This window comes from Danio rerio, chromosome 6 (assembly GCF_052040795.2).
Source record: "Danio rerio strain M-AB ecotype USA chromosome 6, GRCz13ab, whole genome shotgun sequence".
NCBI classification, from domain to species: domain Eukaryota; kingdom Metazoa; phylum Chordata; class Actinopteri; order Cypriniformes; family Danionidae; genus Danio; species Danio rerio.
In genome coordinates, this window is record NC_141026.1 from 43606708 (window position 1) to 43625013 (window position 18306).

Here is an 18306-nt window from a genome sequence, read left to right on the forward strand (position 1 = left end):
CAACATCAGTGGTTTGAAATTAAGTTACTTTGGATATAGTAAGGCTAATGTATGGCAGAACCAGGTAATTTGTAAGTCAGTCATATATTGCGTCTAAAAAAAGTGTGAAAAGCGTAAGCACTTCCTTCAGCATTGTCAACGTGCTTTGCAATCACTCCTTTGACGTTTCTTGGTGGCCTTCAACCATGACGTTTTATGTATATGTATATTCCATATGAAACTGATCAGTCAATTCTTGTTACGTGACTCGCGGTGTGGCATTCAGAAAAGTTTAATTGAAAGTTTGTCTGAAAAGAGATGTTTTCATCTGGGTGCACCTGGAATATACGGGTGCCACTCTCAATATGTGCACGTAATCCATTAGAAATAATTTACTTGTGCGCGCAAAAGATGTGATCTTTGAATGGCCTATTTCAAGGCAGCGTCACAAAGAGGTCTATGATCTATGCATGACAAAACAAATCTTTGAACACACGCAACTACTTCTGATATTTGATCTAGCAGAACATCAGAGTCTTACTTGAGTTTGACAGCATGTGCGCTCACGCACACACACACACACACACACTCACACACACTCACACACACTCACACACACACACACACACATTTGTTTTACCATAGGTCTGTTCTAGGGGACAATTTGTTAAAGCTTTACTCTGTGATTTTTGTTTTATTGTATGTCTGCTTTAGAGACATATTACAAGTCTTTGATTAAGATCTAATTGTTTTTCTTTTGAAATATGTTTCAGATCGACACTGTAAACACAGATTCAGTCTGTCTGTGACAAAATCATAATTAAAATCGCAACATTGTTCAGGAAAATTGTGATAGGTTTCTTTTGCCCATATTGCACAGCCTTAGTTCTCACGCATTAAGAAAGCATGGTTTTAAAAAAAATCATCTGTTCTGTAGATAGTTCTTAAGGATTTGTAATGAAAAACAGTATCTTAAAGGAACTTTCATTTCATTTCAGGTGAAAGCAGCATCAAAATATGTGGAAGTCCCTGTAAGTTTTTTTTTTTTTTTTGTAATTCATGCAACAAAAACTTTACCTTATATTTCTTTCATATTCACATTTCGTATATTTACCTTATATTCACTCATAAAATTAACTTTTCTTTTTGTCTGTTCTCCACAGAAACCAGGGATGGACGTTGCGGATGGCTATGTGACCTTTGTCCGTCACTCTCAGGACATTCTGAGAGATAAGGTCAATGAGGAGGTGTATATAGAGAGATTATTTGATGTAAGTAAGATGCCGTATCCTCCGTCCTTAACAAAGGATGGCCCATCCAAAATGTGGCAAAACAATGGGGCATACGAGGGATAAGTCACATTTTGAGTACCGAGCCTGGAGACCTTAAATCCAGACACATAAGGCCAATCATGACCTGAAGCTTTCAGTCAGTTCCCTAATGTCTCATTGCTGTGACTTCCTGTTCCAGCTCTCTGTGCTCTGGTGTTTCATTAGCCACAATGCATTGGACCTTTGTGCTCTGGTGTTGTGTTAGCTGACATGCGTTGGACCTAAAGCTCACAGCGGTTTCTTGTTCAAGAGGCAAAGTGTCACCAAGTGGATTATTTATAAAACAGTGCTCTCAAACGAGTCCAATTTTAAACCCAAAAGTGTGACGTTACACACAATTGCGTTCTTTTGTAAATACTAAAAAGCAAAAATGTTAAATTGGCTGTCTAACACACAAGTACATATTTACTGTTGTTTAAACAAAGAAAAATATTATTTAAAAAATCATATATTTTTTTTAAATCGTCTGACTAATTTGTAACACAGGCTTATTGTGAAATCGTACCCCCGAAAACATTTTTGAAGAGTGTGAATTATGTAGCCAGAGCTACATATGGCTGCCTTTAAGCTGATTGCTATGAAAGCAGTATGACGCCGTCGACGTCTTCTGTTTCTTTCCACGCTTACCAGCTGACCGCTTACCACCATGTACATCAGTGGACTTGTGACGTAGAGAGGAGTTGACCGCGAGGACAGGGTTGGAGTCCACTGAAGAACGAATCCAGAAAGCAGATAAAACAAAAGGCAAAATACAGATAAGTAAATAACAGGGTAAGAACATGGTAAGATCTAAAAACGTGGTAAAAATCAGGCGACAGCATTTCTTTTTGTGAATTGCTTTTGAAAATACAGTTGGTTGGGTTTAGGGAAGGGGGTGTGTGGGGGGATCAGTCAGTCAGTCGATCAATCAGTCAGTCGACAGCGGCCTCTGGTGGATTTACTCGAGAACAGTAGGCTCAATGGTACTCGCGAGAGTAATTTGAAATCTCAAAAAGCGTACACAGCAGCCTCTGGTGGATTTACTCGAGAACAGTAGGCTCAATGGTACTCGCGAGAGTAATTTGAAATCTCAAAAAGCGTACACAGCGGCCTTTTGTGGATTCGCGAAAACAAAAACAAAAGGGAAATAATTAAATAAACAAGTAAATAACAGGGATAAGACAGTGTTAAGATCTGAAAATGTGGTAAAAATCAGGCGACGGCTTTTCTTTGTCTAAATTGTATTTAAAAACAGTGTTGGTTGGGTTTTTGGAAGGGGTGATTGGGTCAATCAGGGCTTTTGAAATCAGTTGGGTCGAGGGAAGCGGGTATGTGGGGGAGAACAGTTGATGGGTCAGTCGACAGCGGCTTCTGGTTGATTTATGTGAGAACAGCAGCCACTAATGGCACTCGAGAGAAAAATTTGAGATCTCAAAAAGCGCACACAGTGACCTCTGGTGGATTCACAAAAACAAAAGGCAAAAATAAAATAAACAAGTAAAAAACAAGGTGAGAATCTGTTATCTGAAAATGTGCTAAAAATCAGGCTACAGCGAGGGCTTTTCTTTTTCTGGATTGCTTTTGAAAACACTGTTGGTTGGGTTTACAGAAGGGTGTGATCGGGTCAAGCGGTACTTTTGAAAACACTCAAAAGTTTTTGGAAAGAGGGTGTTTTTGGGGGATTGGTCATTCGGTTGATCAGTCAGTCAGTCGACAGATTTGAAAGAGCACACAAAGTGGCCTCTGGTGGATTCATGAAAACAGAAACTGCAACAAAAAAAAAAAAAAACTGGGACATATTTCACAGTGTTCAGAAATGTATACAGGGGTACATACCAATAATGAGCCTGGGTTGGCTATATGATAATAAAGCAATTCAGGTTTACAGTAAAAGCTTTCTTTTTGCAACTGCAGAAACAATTGCATCTTAGTTCATTAAGAAAATGCATGTCATTTATTTGACATTCCTCAATTCGCTAAAAATCGATTAAGAGCCCTTATTTTACAAACCAGCTGAGGAAGGGTTAAAAGAGAGCACTGTTCAATTTAAAAAAATAATCCTTTGTGATTTTGTGAACATGTGTCTTTGTTACACAATGGCATACATGTGTGTTTATATATTTTAATAAGAAATGTAACAGATGTGTGGACCAGTCGTTGTTTTGAATACGTGTGTCTGTGCGTGTGTGTGTGTGTGTGCGTGAGGGTTTGTCAGCAGTCTTATTTTTCATTATTATTATTGTTCGTTTGATTATCTGATTTTGTTTCCAGCATAACTATGTGTGCGTGTGTGTGAATATTCAGTTGTATACCATACCGTATTGTAATAAGCTGTATGTATCCGAATATATAGTTTGTGCGTATGTGTGTGTGAGTGTCTGTTTGACTGTTAGGAAGTATTATGTAAATTTTTGCAGCATTACTTGCTTGTGTTTGGAACATTTGTGGCACACACATCTTATGCATGCCTGTTGGGTCAGCCTTTTTTATTGTTTATTAGATGCCTGTCATGTACATTATGTTTTTGTATGACTTTGTTTTTAATAACGCATCTAAGATTCAACCTCAAAGACCCACAATGAATCTTTGAAGCATGATTCCTCCTTTTTTTCACTCTGTGGTTACGGTACACCCCTGCTAAAACTTCTTCTCAAGAACTGTGTCCAATCCAATCACCATCAGTGAAAAGCTCAAAGGCATGAAGTCAGAAGCAGTTATTAAAATAGTAAAATCTTATTGACAGCTTTCATACAATATAGAAAACACTGAAACTGAATAAAAAATGCAGAATATGATGGCTGTCTGCTTATCGTAATGACTTCTATCATTTCGATTGAAATCTTAATTGGACTATGTGGTTAAAATGAAACTAAAACTAAGGTTCACTGTGGTCTTGTGAGGTCAGTTAAAAGGCATATTCAGCTTAAGGTGGTACGTCAAAATCAATTATCAAGACTGACTTGACACTGTTACATGCTAATTCATTTATTAAACTCATAATTAGGGTGAAATATGTGAACAAACCACTAACTTGAATTATATTTTAATGTACAAGAATTATTGGAGCATGCGTTACAAAAATAAGTACAACTTCAGTCTTTGTTCTAATTATTAGTATGTATTAGCAGTTTCAGAGTAAAAAAAAAAAATTGTGAAGTATATTTTGTGGAAAAACCTCTAATATTTCCATTTGCCAAGCTGAATATCTCTTTTTCCAGCATCAAACACTGTCTAAATGGGGAACTGTGGTGTTAGTTTTGTATTAAGCGACTTGTGTTACAGATTTTAGTTGCATGCAACTACATATCTGTATGTCCGTTTTCTCATTTTCATTTCACATTCTCCCTCTCTAAACACTTTGTACTCACGTTATCCTAACCCTAAGACAGCATCCCGACTCATTCTGCATTCCTTCTAGGACAAAGTGGAACTTATCTCTAAATGTCCTGCTGTTTGATCACATTCTGTCGAGTGGCATGAGTTCTAATCAAATAATCTACCTGTGTACATCTTCTAGCATGACCCACCACCTCCTGAAACTCCCACCTCATGCACACATCCACACACAAACACACAGCTCTCTTGCCCTGGACACTCACCTGCACTTTCTGCATGCACTGCACGCTCCGACCAGTCACGTCTTTGAAGTGGACAGGCGGAAAGAGAAACCACCAAATGCAACAAGAAATCTGATTTATTTTATACAATCACATATTAAAGGGGCAGTTCACCCTAAAATAGCTGCACAGAATTTACACCGAAATTAAGGTATTTTTAAGCAAATTCGGGATGTTTATGTGCTTCCTTTGAAAGTGTGCTCACCAAAAACTCAATCAAAACAGGTGGCGGTCATCTATACTGTCATTCCACAAAGGGAAACTGGAACTAGTGCTGCACACATACAAACCGTTAACAAAGCAGTATTCACATGCAGATTTGCTTCTGCTTGTCTGATGATCTGATAATCCATATTACATGGAAATATTTTAAATATGGCACAAAATGATAGCTAGCTTCTTTGTAATTCCTTGTGACTTTTGTTGTTTGCAGGGTTTTGTAACTTCAGTTTTAGTTCTTTTGCTTTGATTTACAATTCTACATTCTCAATCCGGCAAACTCCCTCTGATGTGAGCCCGGCAAGAGGCAACATGTGAAACACATAAATCAAACTAGCCTTATAGACACTCTACCATGCTGCCCGATGGCCGACCATCGGATTGGTGTGTCTGGGCTTTTTAACTAAAAGACTGGCCGTGACCAAACTTCTTATTAGCATAATGAATCAAAGTCTAGACTAACCTTTGCTGAGCAGTGGACAGAGAACTGGTCCAAAATTTTGTGATGAAAGCAAGTTAATTTTTTTTTATCCTATGAGAAACATATTTTGATTTAGTGGCTGTTTTCTATATCAGGGGTAGGGCCTCATTTACTGCTATAAGAACAATTAATTTTGAAAATTCATCAAATGTTGGAATATGCAGTTCCTTGCCTGCATTTATCACTCAATCAACAATTATTTTTTCATGCAAAACAATTAACCCTCTCACACAGTAAAATAGATAAATAAGGCAATGGCCCGCCAACTGTCCTGAACTTAACCTAACTGAAAATCAAGCAAAAAAATTAATAAATCTTTTGTATAAAAGTCATGCCTCATCCTGTGTTCACAACAGACGTGGAACTTGCGAATAAATTGCGATATTCATGCATAAATAGACGCGTGAACATTTTGAGTTTACTCGCTTCATTCGTGTATCAAATTTGCTTCATTCATGCCTCAAATTCACCTTACAATTGACGTGGATTGGCTTTATGGGCAGGGCTCCTGTCTGTCCGGTGATTCTAGCTTTGTTTCTAAATGGCTAACATGGAATATATTAAGAGAATAGCTGTGTTTATGTGCTTTAGGAGGGCTAAAAACTAGATCCCTTCAGAAACGCACCCAGCTCTGTGAGTTCATCAATTTCTAGAAACTTTACCTGGATGATGGAGGTTTTTAGCGGTACTTCAGGCTCTACCGAGCCCAATTAGATAAACTGTGGTCCGGTGTCAGAAAGAGGATTTTCCCTTCGGGCACCATCAACATGCGCTAGTGACTATGGCTACAAGAGAAAGCTCTGGATTGTTTAACACAGTATGAATGTTCGCTAAAGTTCATATTTTTCAACTCGAGGGGTTTGCATGTTAAGTACATAAAATGCGCAAAACGCGCAACTCGTGCCACTTCATTAATCACTAACGCGAATCATGTCATCCGCGCCATCTCATTTATGCGTATCGCGCCTCAGGATGTCTATAGTGCGTCACTTAACTTGTAAAGCACTCGTGCTTGACACTTCATCCGCATCTGGTGTGAATGCACCATAAGAGTTACTGAACTGTAAAAGAGATTGAAAGTGATGTTCTGGCAGAATGGATTGGTTTATGGACTTTGATTAATGTGGATTTTTTTTTACTATAGTTTTGGGTGAGGAACATTTACATGGAGGCACATAAATCTCATATTTAAATGAAAATGTCCTCATTTATTTTATTATATTTTGGGGTGAGCTGACCTTTAAAGTAAAGCAAACAGTCATACATAAATATTGATTGGCACTGTAGCTTCAGTCAAATGATAAAGAATTGTTTCCACTTCTTGAGAACAGATAATAGCCCACTTCAAAACTCTCAGGTTGATCTGTTTACTTGCTTTAGGATGAAGCACTTTTTTCTTCCCGATGATAGTTTACATCATTCATTGCACCACACATGTGCTGTTCTCTTCGATCTAAAGCTCTTAAGTGATTCTGAAAATGCATGGTCCTGAGATTTACATATTTTCTGATGGTTTAAGATAACAGTACAATACACTTCTGCCTGCAAGTTCTGTATTCTCACTTTTTATTGGTTTGTTTCTGGGGACTCTGATTGTGATCGCACTAATTTTGTTTTCTTTTTTCTTTTCTTTTGCATCTTTTGGGTTCAAGGGTGCTTTTTAAACCTTCAAGTTCACAGTCACTCATACACAAGTGCTGTTTTAAAACATTCAGCATTATTAATGGTGAAAAAACATTGAATTAATTCTGTTGAATTTAATTTTCCCACATGGCTTTTAAAAGCTAAAGACTTGAATTTGAATAAGGCTTTTATTCAGGCTAATTTCAGATAAGCAGATGTTTTGTGAAGTCGTTTGAACCACAGGTTATAGGCTAAGCTGTAAATGTAGGCCGGATTAAGTGTTTGTTTTGCTATTAATTATGCAATATTCTAATGCATGATTTATTTTTTTGCAGATGGCTCTTGAAATTCATTTTGAATTGTCTGACTAACCTTGCTTTTAAGTGAGGGTGTGAATGTGTACTGTAAATGTTAGTGTCAGCTGTGCGTGTGTGTGTGTGTGTGTGTGTGTGTGTGAATGGTGTGAGTATGTGTGTTTATGTACTGTATGTCTACACATGCTGGTCTCTTGCATGCGTTTGTTTGTCTGTCTGCGTTTTTGCTGGAGAATGCTGTGTTTTTGTGCATTGCAGCAATGGTATACAGCCACAATGAATCTGCTGGCGACCTGGCTGACTGAACGCATGGACCAACAGCTTCATGTCTATCAACTCAAAATCCTCATCAGGATTGTAAAGGTATTTCTTACTTGCAGAAGTGTTTGTGTTCTGAAGCTGGAGTGATATGATTAAAACCCAAGGTAAACCCTTATTGTCTTAGTTGTTTTAGATTTCTATTTGATATCCAGGTCTTGCTTAAGAATGCCGTTATTGTTTTATTTATGTATTTATTTTTAAATGGAACTTGTATTTTTTCATAAAGGAAAAGTTGTCCTTATAGAATTTATAAAGATTGATTTAATTTTTTTATTTTTTATTTTTTACAAAAATACCCTTTTGCATATATGTGCATTTTTTGGTATTGTACGTTTTCTCTATTGTTGTAGATATTAAATTAGACATACTTATTTACCTTTTTACAAATCTATTCCTGTCATCAAATGCCTGCTTAGAGTTAAGAGTTAAGAATTTTCTTTAAAATATTATATATTTATATATTATATTTAAAATAATTAATTTGTTGACGTGTGAACTTACATTAAACTAAATGTTTTGAAGAATCTTCAAAACCAGAGAAATAAGCAATTTTAACTGTAGTGACATGGACTGTGTCCTGTATCGCCATGCTAATGACACTATACCACAAATTTCCAATTTATATAAAACAGCAAAACACCAAAGACGCATTAATATGTTGTGCGTTTTGTTAGGCTGCATGTCGACTGCGGCATTATAAAAGCTCAGCTGCTTTGCCACATTTGCACTAGTCTCTAATCAGCAATTTGTACTAGTTAATGTGAGTTGATGCATTTAACAACATGAACAAACAATAAACAATACATATATTACAATATGGTTTCATATGGTCGTTCATTGTTAGTTCATGGTGCATTAAATAATGCTAAAAGCATGACTTTGGATGTTAATAATGCAGTAGTAAATGTTGAACTTTGATTAATAAATGCTATACAAGTATTTTTAATTTCATTTTATTAATATTATTTTATTAATTATTGTTACGTTAACTAATGAAACCTAGTGGCGTTTACTTATAAACTAATTTCAAGAGGATCACTTGCTTATGATTGATCACAGCTGGTCCTGCATTTGCCAATTCATGATTCACCCATCAGACTATTCCTAAGTCACCATAAATAATCCCACAGCCATCTACATTTTGAAGAATCCCCCCTTCCACTTCTACTCCTCCTCATTTTCATAGATGGGCGGCACGGCAGCCCAGTGGCTAGTACTGTTGCCTCACAGCAAGAATGTCACTAGTTGTTATCCTTACCAAGTTTCTGTGCAGAGTTTACATGTTCCTTTGTGCTTGCGAGGGGTTTCCCCTGGGTCCACTGGTTTCCTCTTACCATCCAAAAACATGTGACTTAAGTTAATTGACTAATCCAAATCGGCATCATGGACGTGAACCTAGTAAGTAGTTATCACCATTCTAGGGGAGTTCATCAAGCTAAAACTCCTCTCTCGCCCTGAAAATGGGAGGGAGCCCTTGGCTCGAGGATCTTCTAAGCTTAGGGCTCTCTCCCAGGACAGCATGCCAAACACGCTTTATAGTCAATCATCAGCTAAGGGTGATCTCTTGAAATTGTAAAGTGTGACCGTTTTTTTCTGACATTTATGGGCCAAAAAAACTGCTAATTTTTCTCATTCCTGTAGAAGAAATACCGGGATTTTAGACTGCAGGGTGTCCTTGATTCGACGTTGAACAGCAAGTCGTATGACACAGTACGAAACCGGCTAACGCTGGAAGAAGCCACGGCCTCGGTCAGAGAGGGAGGCATGCAGGGCATCTCCATGAAGGACAGCGATGAGGAGGACGAGGAGGACTAAAGGAGCATCGAGCCATCCGGTGCCACCCACCACCCTGAACCTAACCCGTCTATCCAACCCTACCCCACCCCAACACTTTAAACTTAGCCTGATAACATAAGATGCATGTAACAACTCTGATTACCCAGTTAGCCACTTTAGGACCCCCCTCCCTCCCCATCAGCTCGAGTTGCCCACAAACAAAGCTAAAAAAACAATAAGAATCAAATAATTGTACTAACGAAGAGTATAAAAAGAATGTCGCGAAGACCACGATTGGCAATTTTAGCTGTGTCATAACATAATAAAGAACAACGAACTAGCACCGACTTTTTCAACTCATTTATTTGAGGAATTTGTTTCTATGTGTTCCTAAGCAATATGGAGTACCATTTGTTTGATAATGTCGAGTGAGATTATTAGGTGTGTCCCTGTCCAATGCGATAACATATATGGCGCTTCTTTGACGTACTCTTACATACATTAATGGTACATTGTTGTGAAGATGAGTGTATGGACCCTTTTCTTTGTCTTGTCTGTTTTTAAAGTGGATGCCAACTGCTTCGAAACTAAAAACGAACCTCTGTATTTCAGTTCAAACTGTTAACCGTAAATGTCTTCTGTGTCTGCACACTTCCATCGTACTATTTCCTTATTTGTGTCAAGGCTCTGTGGCCCTATTTGTTGCAGAATATCCAACTAGTCATTGTCTCACAGGCATCTCAAAATGAAAATGAATTGGTATTCTAGAAATGCAATATCGTCATACCTCCGTTTTGATATCTCATTGGAGACGTCTTTTGATTAGATGTCGCAAAAAGACAAGGAAAACGGCTATATTTTTGGTTGAGTTCTACACTTCTACGGAGGATCTCTCTCTATCTCTCTCTTTTTTAAGTTTGTATGTCCAATTAAAGTCATTCTCTTTATGTTAGTAGGTCTGTCGAAAATGCTATGTGCCATTTTTTGGGGTCTCACTTTTGGTTTTGTATATATGATGCTGTACATTGCATTCTGAGCCATTGCTGCATGCCTGTGGGATCCACCTTCTCCAAAAGCTTTTTTGTTTTTCTTTGTCGATTAGCTGGTGGATTCATTCTTGCGTTTGCCTTATCAAAGCCAACAGTTGTAATATGCAAGAGCTGTGGCCTCTCAATAAAGATAACATGATGTACTAATACACCTGTACATTTAATTTCATGGTCTGGTTTCATCTTAGTTTGCTAGTATGTCCTTACCTATTTTAAATACCGAATAAGAAGAAAATGTAGGGTGAGAATTCCTTTTTGTCTGCTTAGAATTGATCGGATTGTGATTTATATAGAGCACAACATTTGGAGTTACTCATATTTTTAGCAATAACACTTAAGCCTTTAAATACAGATGGTTTTGAGGTTGTTGTGTGTGCTTTAGTTGAACCCATCTGTTCATATCAGTTCAAGTACTATAGTTCAAGCACTATTATTTGGATAATAGTGGAATTTAGGCCAAAAACTACATTACCCATAACATTCAACAAATTTAAATTTCTTCAGCAATCGAAGTGCACCAAAATAGATCTTTAATTCTTCCCACCCACCATGCAGCACTGCTTATTCTACAATACAAGTTTTTACAAATAATTACAAATATATTGTTTCTATTCAGTCAACAATTTTATACTAACTGGAAGTTTTATGTCGAATATTTTGTTTCATTCACAATGCTTCATAGGATTGTAGTTCTTTCCCTCAGAAAAGAAGACTATTGATTTGCATATAAGCAACTTCTTTGTTAATCAGAATTTGTAATGTCTTGACCAGGGGAAATGGGCTGGATAAAATGGCAAAGATAAAAGACATGGGAAAGAACTACATTGTGAATGACAAAGCAGAATAAAAACAAGTTGCTGGTTTTATGTATAAAAAAGTCCTTTTTGCGTTTATTTAAAATATAAACACATATTTGCCATTGAAAAAAAGAGGTGTCATCTCTAGTTGGAAAGAAAATATGAACGAATTAATTACATTATATGATAAATCCTAAAATATTCTATAATAATAAATGTCCATTTTGACTCATCTTTAACATGTTTGCTAGTTCAGCTTCAGTTCAGTTTATCAGTAGTTTTACACGATTTTAGGCGTTTAATAACGGACTTTTATTTTGACGTATTACATTTTGATGTTCAAATCAGATGGCTTCACGTTCGCGAATAGAAAGTTACTTGATATCACACAATACAGTGCACAATATCTTTCTGCACTTGTGTTAAATTAAAATGTCTGTCCCACCTGGATCCATTATCGTGTCAGACTGGCACCGCTGTCCTGATAGCAGAGAGTTTTTCAGCAAAATACTGCACAAGAAGAGACGGCGAAAGTTTGGTAAGGATGATGACCATGGATACAGCACTAATGTAACTTAATAGGCATCACTTATAGTTTGTTCGCTTTTTTGCTGTAGTCAACATAAAAATAAATTATTATTTCGGTTTTGTTAAAATAACGTGAAGGGCTCTTAGAGGCGCCAATGATGCCTCCTCAGATGAATGTGGACCTCGTTCGCTACAAGGTGTTTCTCTCAGGTAAAACTGGAGTGGGGAAGAGCGCGCTTGCTGCCCGTCTCGCTGGACTCGACCTGCCCAAAATGCACTACGAGACCACAGGTAAGCAAACCAAAACAAATCAGACTCATAATCACGTTTCTTCTTATTTTTTAAATTATTGTTTTCACCTCGGACATTTGCAGGGAAATTAAGGTATTATTAATATTTATTTAGACCTATTTATGTTTTTATTGATGACACCTTTGAGGCAACGGTTGCTAAGGGGATTTTGGTTAGCTATTTTTGCCACTCCATAATAGAGAAAATACCAAATAACAGAAGCCAGAAATACTATACATTTACAAATTTATTTGTGGAACAGAATGTTAATCATATTATCCGGAAAATTAATTATGTATTAGCATATCCCTCTTTAAAAACATTCAGAATGCAGATGTAAATGCTGCTGAGGTGGAAATTTATGGCTCAGTGTAGCAGAAAAAAAATACAAATTAAGAGAACGATTTGTAAAAAGTATTTAATTTAAAGCAAACACAAACTGATCAAATCCTATCAAATAAACGCTTTCTTTTCTTTTACATTAGACTGAACAAAAATGGTGTTAAACCCCAAAATTGTGTTACTGGGATTGTGTGCAGCCATATCAAAACACTCTTAATTGTTGAACAAATAAAAAAAAATCTATGACAAACATGCTTAATAATAACATCCAGTATTTTTTCAACAATGATATTGATAACGTCAAGCTTTCAAGATATCATCCCATCCGAGAGCTAACTTTCTGCAACTCGCACATGGTTGCTCACTAATGGCTTGTTTCCACTGACTGGTACAGTACGGTACGGTTCGGGTCAGTACGGGTCACCTTATCAGGCTTGCGTTTCCACTACCAAGGGTACCCTTTTGGTGGGCGTGCTGAATGACAAAGTTTCAGTCGACGTCATTTTCGCTTGAGAAAATGTCTACAATAAAGCTTTAGGGGTCGCTCGCATATCATATGAAAAGCACTTCTCACAATGCTTTACACATAAATACTTGTGTATAAATGTTTATTACTAACTTCTCTATGAACATGAGTTGATTATAACTGCAGATCAATGACACTGCGAAATAGCCTACTGCAACGTCTGTAATTATATTAAAAAAATAAACAAATGAACATATATGAACACATACAGCCCCTTACAGTCCCCGATATGTTACCAACTACAGAAAAAGTACACACAGCATACAATTCGTCCTTAATTAGGTTCAAAACAAAACAAAGTATAGCCTACAGTCAGTGAAAACCTCTCATCTGTGTCTGTAATCTTCAGCAGCTCATGCAGCCTCTGTTAGAGAGTCATTCCATCATTCCCAGTTCGTATTAGTCCAAAAGGTGATGATAAAAAATAAAACAAGGCAGTTTGTTCACGTTGGCTAAAGAAATAACGTGTTACTTTGCTTCCCCTTTTTTTCCGCCCTCCACTCTCGCGTTTGTCCTTTTCTTTCTGAATGTGTCATTCTCAAGTTTGTCAGCTTCTCACAAGATCGGGTTTCCAAAGCTTGTCAATAATCAAGCGCACGTTATTATCATCAGCTCAAGAAGTTTGTTATTTCAGATATAGATGCGTGGCAAGCGCAAGCAAGAAAGCGAAACCGCTCATGCTACAGACTGGCTCGTAAAAAACTATGCGGCACAGGGTAGATTCTGCTCTACTCCATGGGTTTGTGGCTGTTCATCAAGACGACGACAAGGTTTGTTTAAGCCCGGATCGACCATGGCTAGTTATTATATGTATATATAAATCTCTCACTGTGTATTTCAAACATGGACTTCGTTTACATTCTGGCTTTTTGTTGCGTAAACGAATGACATAATCAGCTGCGCGCCTAGCTCCGCCTTTTGGTACCCTTTCTTGTGTTTGGGACCCTTTCGAAAAGGTGCTGAAAAAGTGGTACGGTACGGTTTGGTTAGGTATGCCTTTTGACAGTGGAAACGGCCATAAAAGCGTACCAAACCGAACCATACCGTACTGTACCACTCAGAGGAAACAGGCCTTAAAGCTAAGCAGGGCTGCACCTGGTCAGGACCTGGATGGGAAACCACATGTGAAAGCTAGGTTGCTGCTAGAAATGGTGTTAGTGAGACCAGCAGGGGGCGCTCAACCAGTGTGTGGGTCCTAATGCCCCAGTATGTTGATTGGGGCTTTATACCTCTCAGTGAGTGATGTCTTTTCAGATGAGATATTAAACCGAGGTACTGACTCCCTGTGTCCTTTGAAAAAGGGTTTTTAAAAGTTTCAAATTTGCCCACTGCCTCCTAACCATCCCCATATCATAATTGGCTTTATTACTCTGTCCCCTCTCCTCATGGTGTGTGGGAGCATTCTGGTGCATTGTAGTTGCTGTTGTGTCATCCAGGTGAATGCTGCACACTGGTGGTGGATGAGGTGATTCCCACCAAAAATGTGTAAAGCACTTTGAGTGTTCAGAAAAGCGCTATATAAATGTAAGGAATTATTATTATTAATTTACAATACGTGGTGATAAACATAATTAAACATTAGCTGTAATTAATTTCCACCCATTTTATTGGCAGTCTTGCTTCTGGAAACATTTTTTTTCTGAGTATTTCTTTCATATTGTTTTTTAAAAGCATTGTAAGTAAAAAAAAACTAGGTAAAGCACAACATTAAAAATTTTGAAGCCAAGACATTAATATAGAAATTGAACAAAAAGCAAAAGGACTTTCCAAATGATTAAAATATATGGGGTATTTGCACAGCTAGTGTTTTTCAGCCAATGATAAACTTCCAGTGAAAGGTTTCTGTGACTATTTTACATTCTTACCACAGAAACTTCATTCAAAATACTGAGGTAAAATAAATGTTGATATTTTAAAGAGATGGTGGGGAAAAATAAAATTTAATGCAGTGCTTCTTTTCCATTCTGAGACCCGCTTTATATCAAACATCTATCAGGCAGTGAAGATTACTTATAAAGAAAGATGAAAAAACAGAAGAGAAAACAGATATTAAATGTGGCAATTTTGTAATGGAAAGGCAGTTCACCAGAAGCTGTCAGCTTGGCTGGCTGAAAATAAAAAGTCTGTGTTCATCTACCCTATTGATGAGTGTAAAACACTTGTATGCCACAACAAAGTTGTAATTACAAATTAGAAACTCTGAGTTTCCAAACAAGAGTAGCATCTGACTGAATTTAATTATTATTTGTCATTAACAATAAAACCACACTACAACATGTTTTATGCAGTAACAATGAACTATTGGTGGTTCTTAGTATTTAGATCACATCATTTTTTACCAAACTATCAATTATTGTTTTCTCCCTGTGGAGAAGGTGAATGGAGTTTCCAAGACTGTTGGGATCTTTATTCCTGTCCTATAGGCATAGAAACAACTGTGGTCTTCTGGCCTGTCAGACTAAAGGAAAGTGGCCGTGTGTTGTTTTTCCGCTTCGAGCTTTGGGACTGTGGTGAAAGTGCCATGCGTAGATTTGACCACATGTTGCTGGTGAGCAGTCATTTACATTTCCTTTTAACTACATCTTCTGCTTCACTGTTAATGTATAATGTTGTCGACCTTTTCTCCTCAGTCCTGTAAGGAAAAGGTGGATGCCATCCTTTTCCTGTTCTCCTTTACTGACCGTGGATCCTTTGACGATCTTACTAACCAAATATCACGGATCACAGAACCTTCAGATCGTGTGGTTAAATTGGTGGTTGGCACAAAGTATCCTTCAATGAGATGTTCAGAGTGTCTATTTGGTGTAGAATTGGGGTTTTAATTGGATAAATAAAGTTGAATAAAGTATACATAGATGGTAAAAAAGTAAACTAAAATTAAAATGGTAAAAGATTTTACCCATTTCATATTATTCAGAATATTTTACTCACTTTAAAAGTCATCTAGAATTACACAGTTGAGTTTTACAATTTCTAAATCCATTCAGCCAAATTCCAGGTCCACTTTTAGCTTAGCTTAGCATAAATGATTGAATCGGATTAGACCATTAGCATCTCGCTAAAAAAAAAAAAAAGAGCTTCCATAATTTCCTTATTTAAAGCTCTTCTGTAGTCACATCGTCTACTAGGACCAACACAAAATTTAAAATTAGCTATTTTAGATGTCAATATGGCTACAAACTATTCTTCCGCAGTATTTACCAAAAGATTGGAGTGTCCTTTAATGCATGTACATCCTAGTATATAGTAAAACATATTGTGTATTGTTATTATTCTTAACGATGCAGGTTTGATTTATTTATGCACACAGACGTGACGGAGAGCGACGTGACACATTTTCAGGAGGTGTGGGGTCTTCCGGTTTTCCGTGTGGGAGGTGATGTGAGTGCTGGGCTTGGTGAGGTAGCACCTCTGCTAAATGCCCTTGCGGAAAACTTGTGGCACCAGGATTGTATGGCCGCTTCATCTGTCTCCATCTCTCCACAGGCTGCTCTCAGAGAAACAAGCTCAGAAATCATTGTATAGACCCAAACTGAGTGATTTTAACCATAACAATGGTCCCGATGTGTTTCCTGTTACATTGTTACATTTCCATAGCTTTTGAAAGTCCAAAAAGTTCCACATATTATTAAATATTGTTGCAATAGCTGTTATAACATCGAGTTATGATTGAATCTCCTCTTTTTACACATATGAAATAGTTTGACAATAAGCAAGAAGTATTCATGGCCCAGTGACATCACCACACTGAAATGGCCTATAACTCCTACTCTAATATGACTAAATTTGTATGTGTAATATGCTGCTATATATGGAAATAAATGTTTTTTTAGTTTTTACATGTTTATTAGACATTTTAGTAGTGTTAAGTGCAAATATTTTAAACAGTGACCAAAAATAAAAATGACATCTCAATAAATGAATGTGCTTGTAATTTCAGGATAGTCACAGATTTATGTGTATATATTCAGAAAGTCAAAAATAAAAATCTGTGCTAAAGTATAAAACATTTTGTTCAATAAATCAAAGAAAACAGTACCCTTTCTAAAATAATAAGCATCCAAGCAACAGGTTTCACATCTTTGTTTCAATCCATAATTCACAAGTTTTTTGTTGTGTGTTTTTGAGCTTTAATCATCAACAATCCACCTTTCCCTAGAAACGATGTAACTGACATTGGATCCACATCAGCTGGAAATTGGTACTTCTGTCGAATGACGTCCAAAACTGTGCCATCTGATGCCAACTTATTCATAAGTCAGGGGAAAATTTGAAAAAGACAAACCAAAAGGAGTAAATACAATATATTTTTGTTTAATGTGTTTAAGCTTAAAAATGTTTCAAAATGTTAAGGTTTATTTTGCTTACCTTTTCTGCAAAGACTTGTATTGCATTATTGGTTGAGGTTACTATAACTTCTTCCTGTGCAAACTCGCTTACATTCACTGTTAATACGTAAATATCTCCAACAGTGCAAATTTCACCCTTTGAAAAAAAAAAACAAGCTTATGGTTAATTCACAATAATCATACAGCATTAACAAATTGTTTGCAGAGGTGTTCAAACTAGACTTTAAACAACACTCACCTTTGAAACACCTGCCATTGTAGATTTGTTAGAAAGCATAGGACAATTAATTAATCCTGTTCTTTTTCTAAACAAAAAGACTTTAATGGTTCATAAACGTTTGATGCTGGTTTTCTCTGTGTTTTTGTTTAGAACAATGCAGTACTTGCTTTTATACCCCTGGTTGTGTTTGGGGTTCTGGGTGAGGCTAGAATTGATGTCTATGTGCAGAATGTGTCATATGAGAAAGAAGAGGTAATTTTGTAGTGTGATATTAATATCCTCTTTGAAATTAACTGTAAAAACACTCAAAAATTGTAAAGGAAACTGAATGTAATAATGATTAACTGCAAATGTGGTTTCATAATTACTAAAAATTAAGGGTAAGCCTTGCTAGAAATGAAAAACAGTAGATGGAGAACTCATGTGAAATTCTGCATCCTCGTTACAGCTGTCATTTCAGTACTAAATTACTAGAATAACCTCGTTGTTTTTCGTGTACGTAATGGAAGGTTAATATACAGAGCGTATAATAAATCACCCTAACCAACAAAAACTTCCTTCCAA

The 18306-nt window shown here is 36.8% G+C and overlaps 3 protein-coding genes across 58 annotated transcripts in view; 2 read left to right on the top strand and 1 right to left on the bottom strand.

Moving 5' to 3' along the window:
* Positions 1-10836, top strand: part of cadpsb (Ca2+-dependent activator protein for secretion b) — a 194551-nt gene extending 183715 nt beyond the window's left edge. For 47 of the 50 annotated variants that reach the window (XR_015494002.1, XR_015494003.1, XR_015493994.1 and 44 more), the window contains 4 exons: positions 978-1010; positions 1143-1250; positions 7802-7906; positions 9506-10836. Coding sequence is in view for 34 of the 50 variants with exons in the window: in XM_087257790.1 (XP_087113916.1) it covers positions 978-1010; positions 1143-1250; positions 7802-7906; positions 9506-9679 (420 nt within the window). In the remaining 16 variants the exon portion in view is untranslated. Of the gene's footprint in view, positions 1-977; positions 1011-1142; positions 1251-7801; positions 7907-9505 lie in introns of those variants that run through there. The other 3 variants (XR_015494004.1, XR_015494005.1, XR_015494008.1) reach the window with 1 other exon arrangement.
* A 991-nt stretch (positions 10837-11827) lies between these two features.
* cplane2 (ciliogenesis and planar polarity effector 2) lies at positions 11828-18054 on the top strand. 7 transcript variants are annotated; one of them, XR_015492728.1, is made up of 7 exons: positions 11828-12024; positions 12153-12305; positions 15597-15721; positions 15804-15940; positions 16461-16554; positions 17333-17466; positions 17893-18054. XR_015492728.1 is itself a non-coding variant. In XM_087255485.1 (6 exons), exons 1-6 carry the CDS (start codon positions 11919-11921, stop codon positions 18004-18006), a joined length of 729 nt encoding a protein of 242 aa, XP_087111611.1. In that variant the 5' UTR covers positions 11828-11918; the 3' UTR covers positions 18007-18054.
* LOC100536148 (heat shock protein beta-7) lies at positions 16998-17899 on the bottom strand. The gene is made up of 3 exons (XM_087257831.1): positions 17761-17899; positions 17542-17658; positions 16998-17419 (listed from the first exon to the last, which is right to left on the bottom strand). Exons 1-3 carry the CDS (start codon positions 17797-17799, stop codon positions 17273-17275), a joined length of 303 nt encoding a protein of 100 aa, XP_087113957.1. The 5' UTR covers positions 17800-17899; the 3' UTR covers positions 16998-17272.
* Positions 18055-18306: the final 252 nt, after the last annotated feature.

Bases quoted from the DNA above. Each gene is read 5' to 3' on its own strand.
- LOC100536148 (XM_087257831.1), bottom strand. From the start codon at position 17,799: ATGCTTTCTAACAAATCTACAATGGCAGGTGTTTCAAAG. The intron at 17,659-17,760 runs GTGAGTGTTGTT...TTTTTTTCAAAG, and splicing joins CAATGGCAGGTGTTTCAAAG to GGTGAAATTTGCACTGTTGG. The intron at 17,420-17,541 runs GTAAGCAAAATA...CTTATGAATAAG, and splicing joins TACAAGTCTTTGCAGAAAAG to TTGGCATCAGATGGCACAGT.
- cplane2 (XM_087255485.1), top strand. From the start codon at position 11,919: ATGTCTGTCCCACCTGGATCCATTATCGTGTCAGACTGGCACCGCTGT. The intron at 12,306-15,596 runs GTAAGCAAACCA...CCTGTCCTATAG, and splicing joins AATGCACTACGAGACCACAG to GCATAGAAACAACTGTGGTC. The intron at 15,941-16,460 runs GTATCCTTCAAT...TTAACGATGCAG, and splicing joins AAATTGGTGGTTGGCACAAA to GTTTGATTTATTTATGCACA.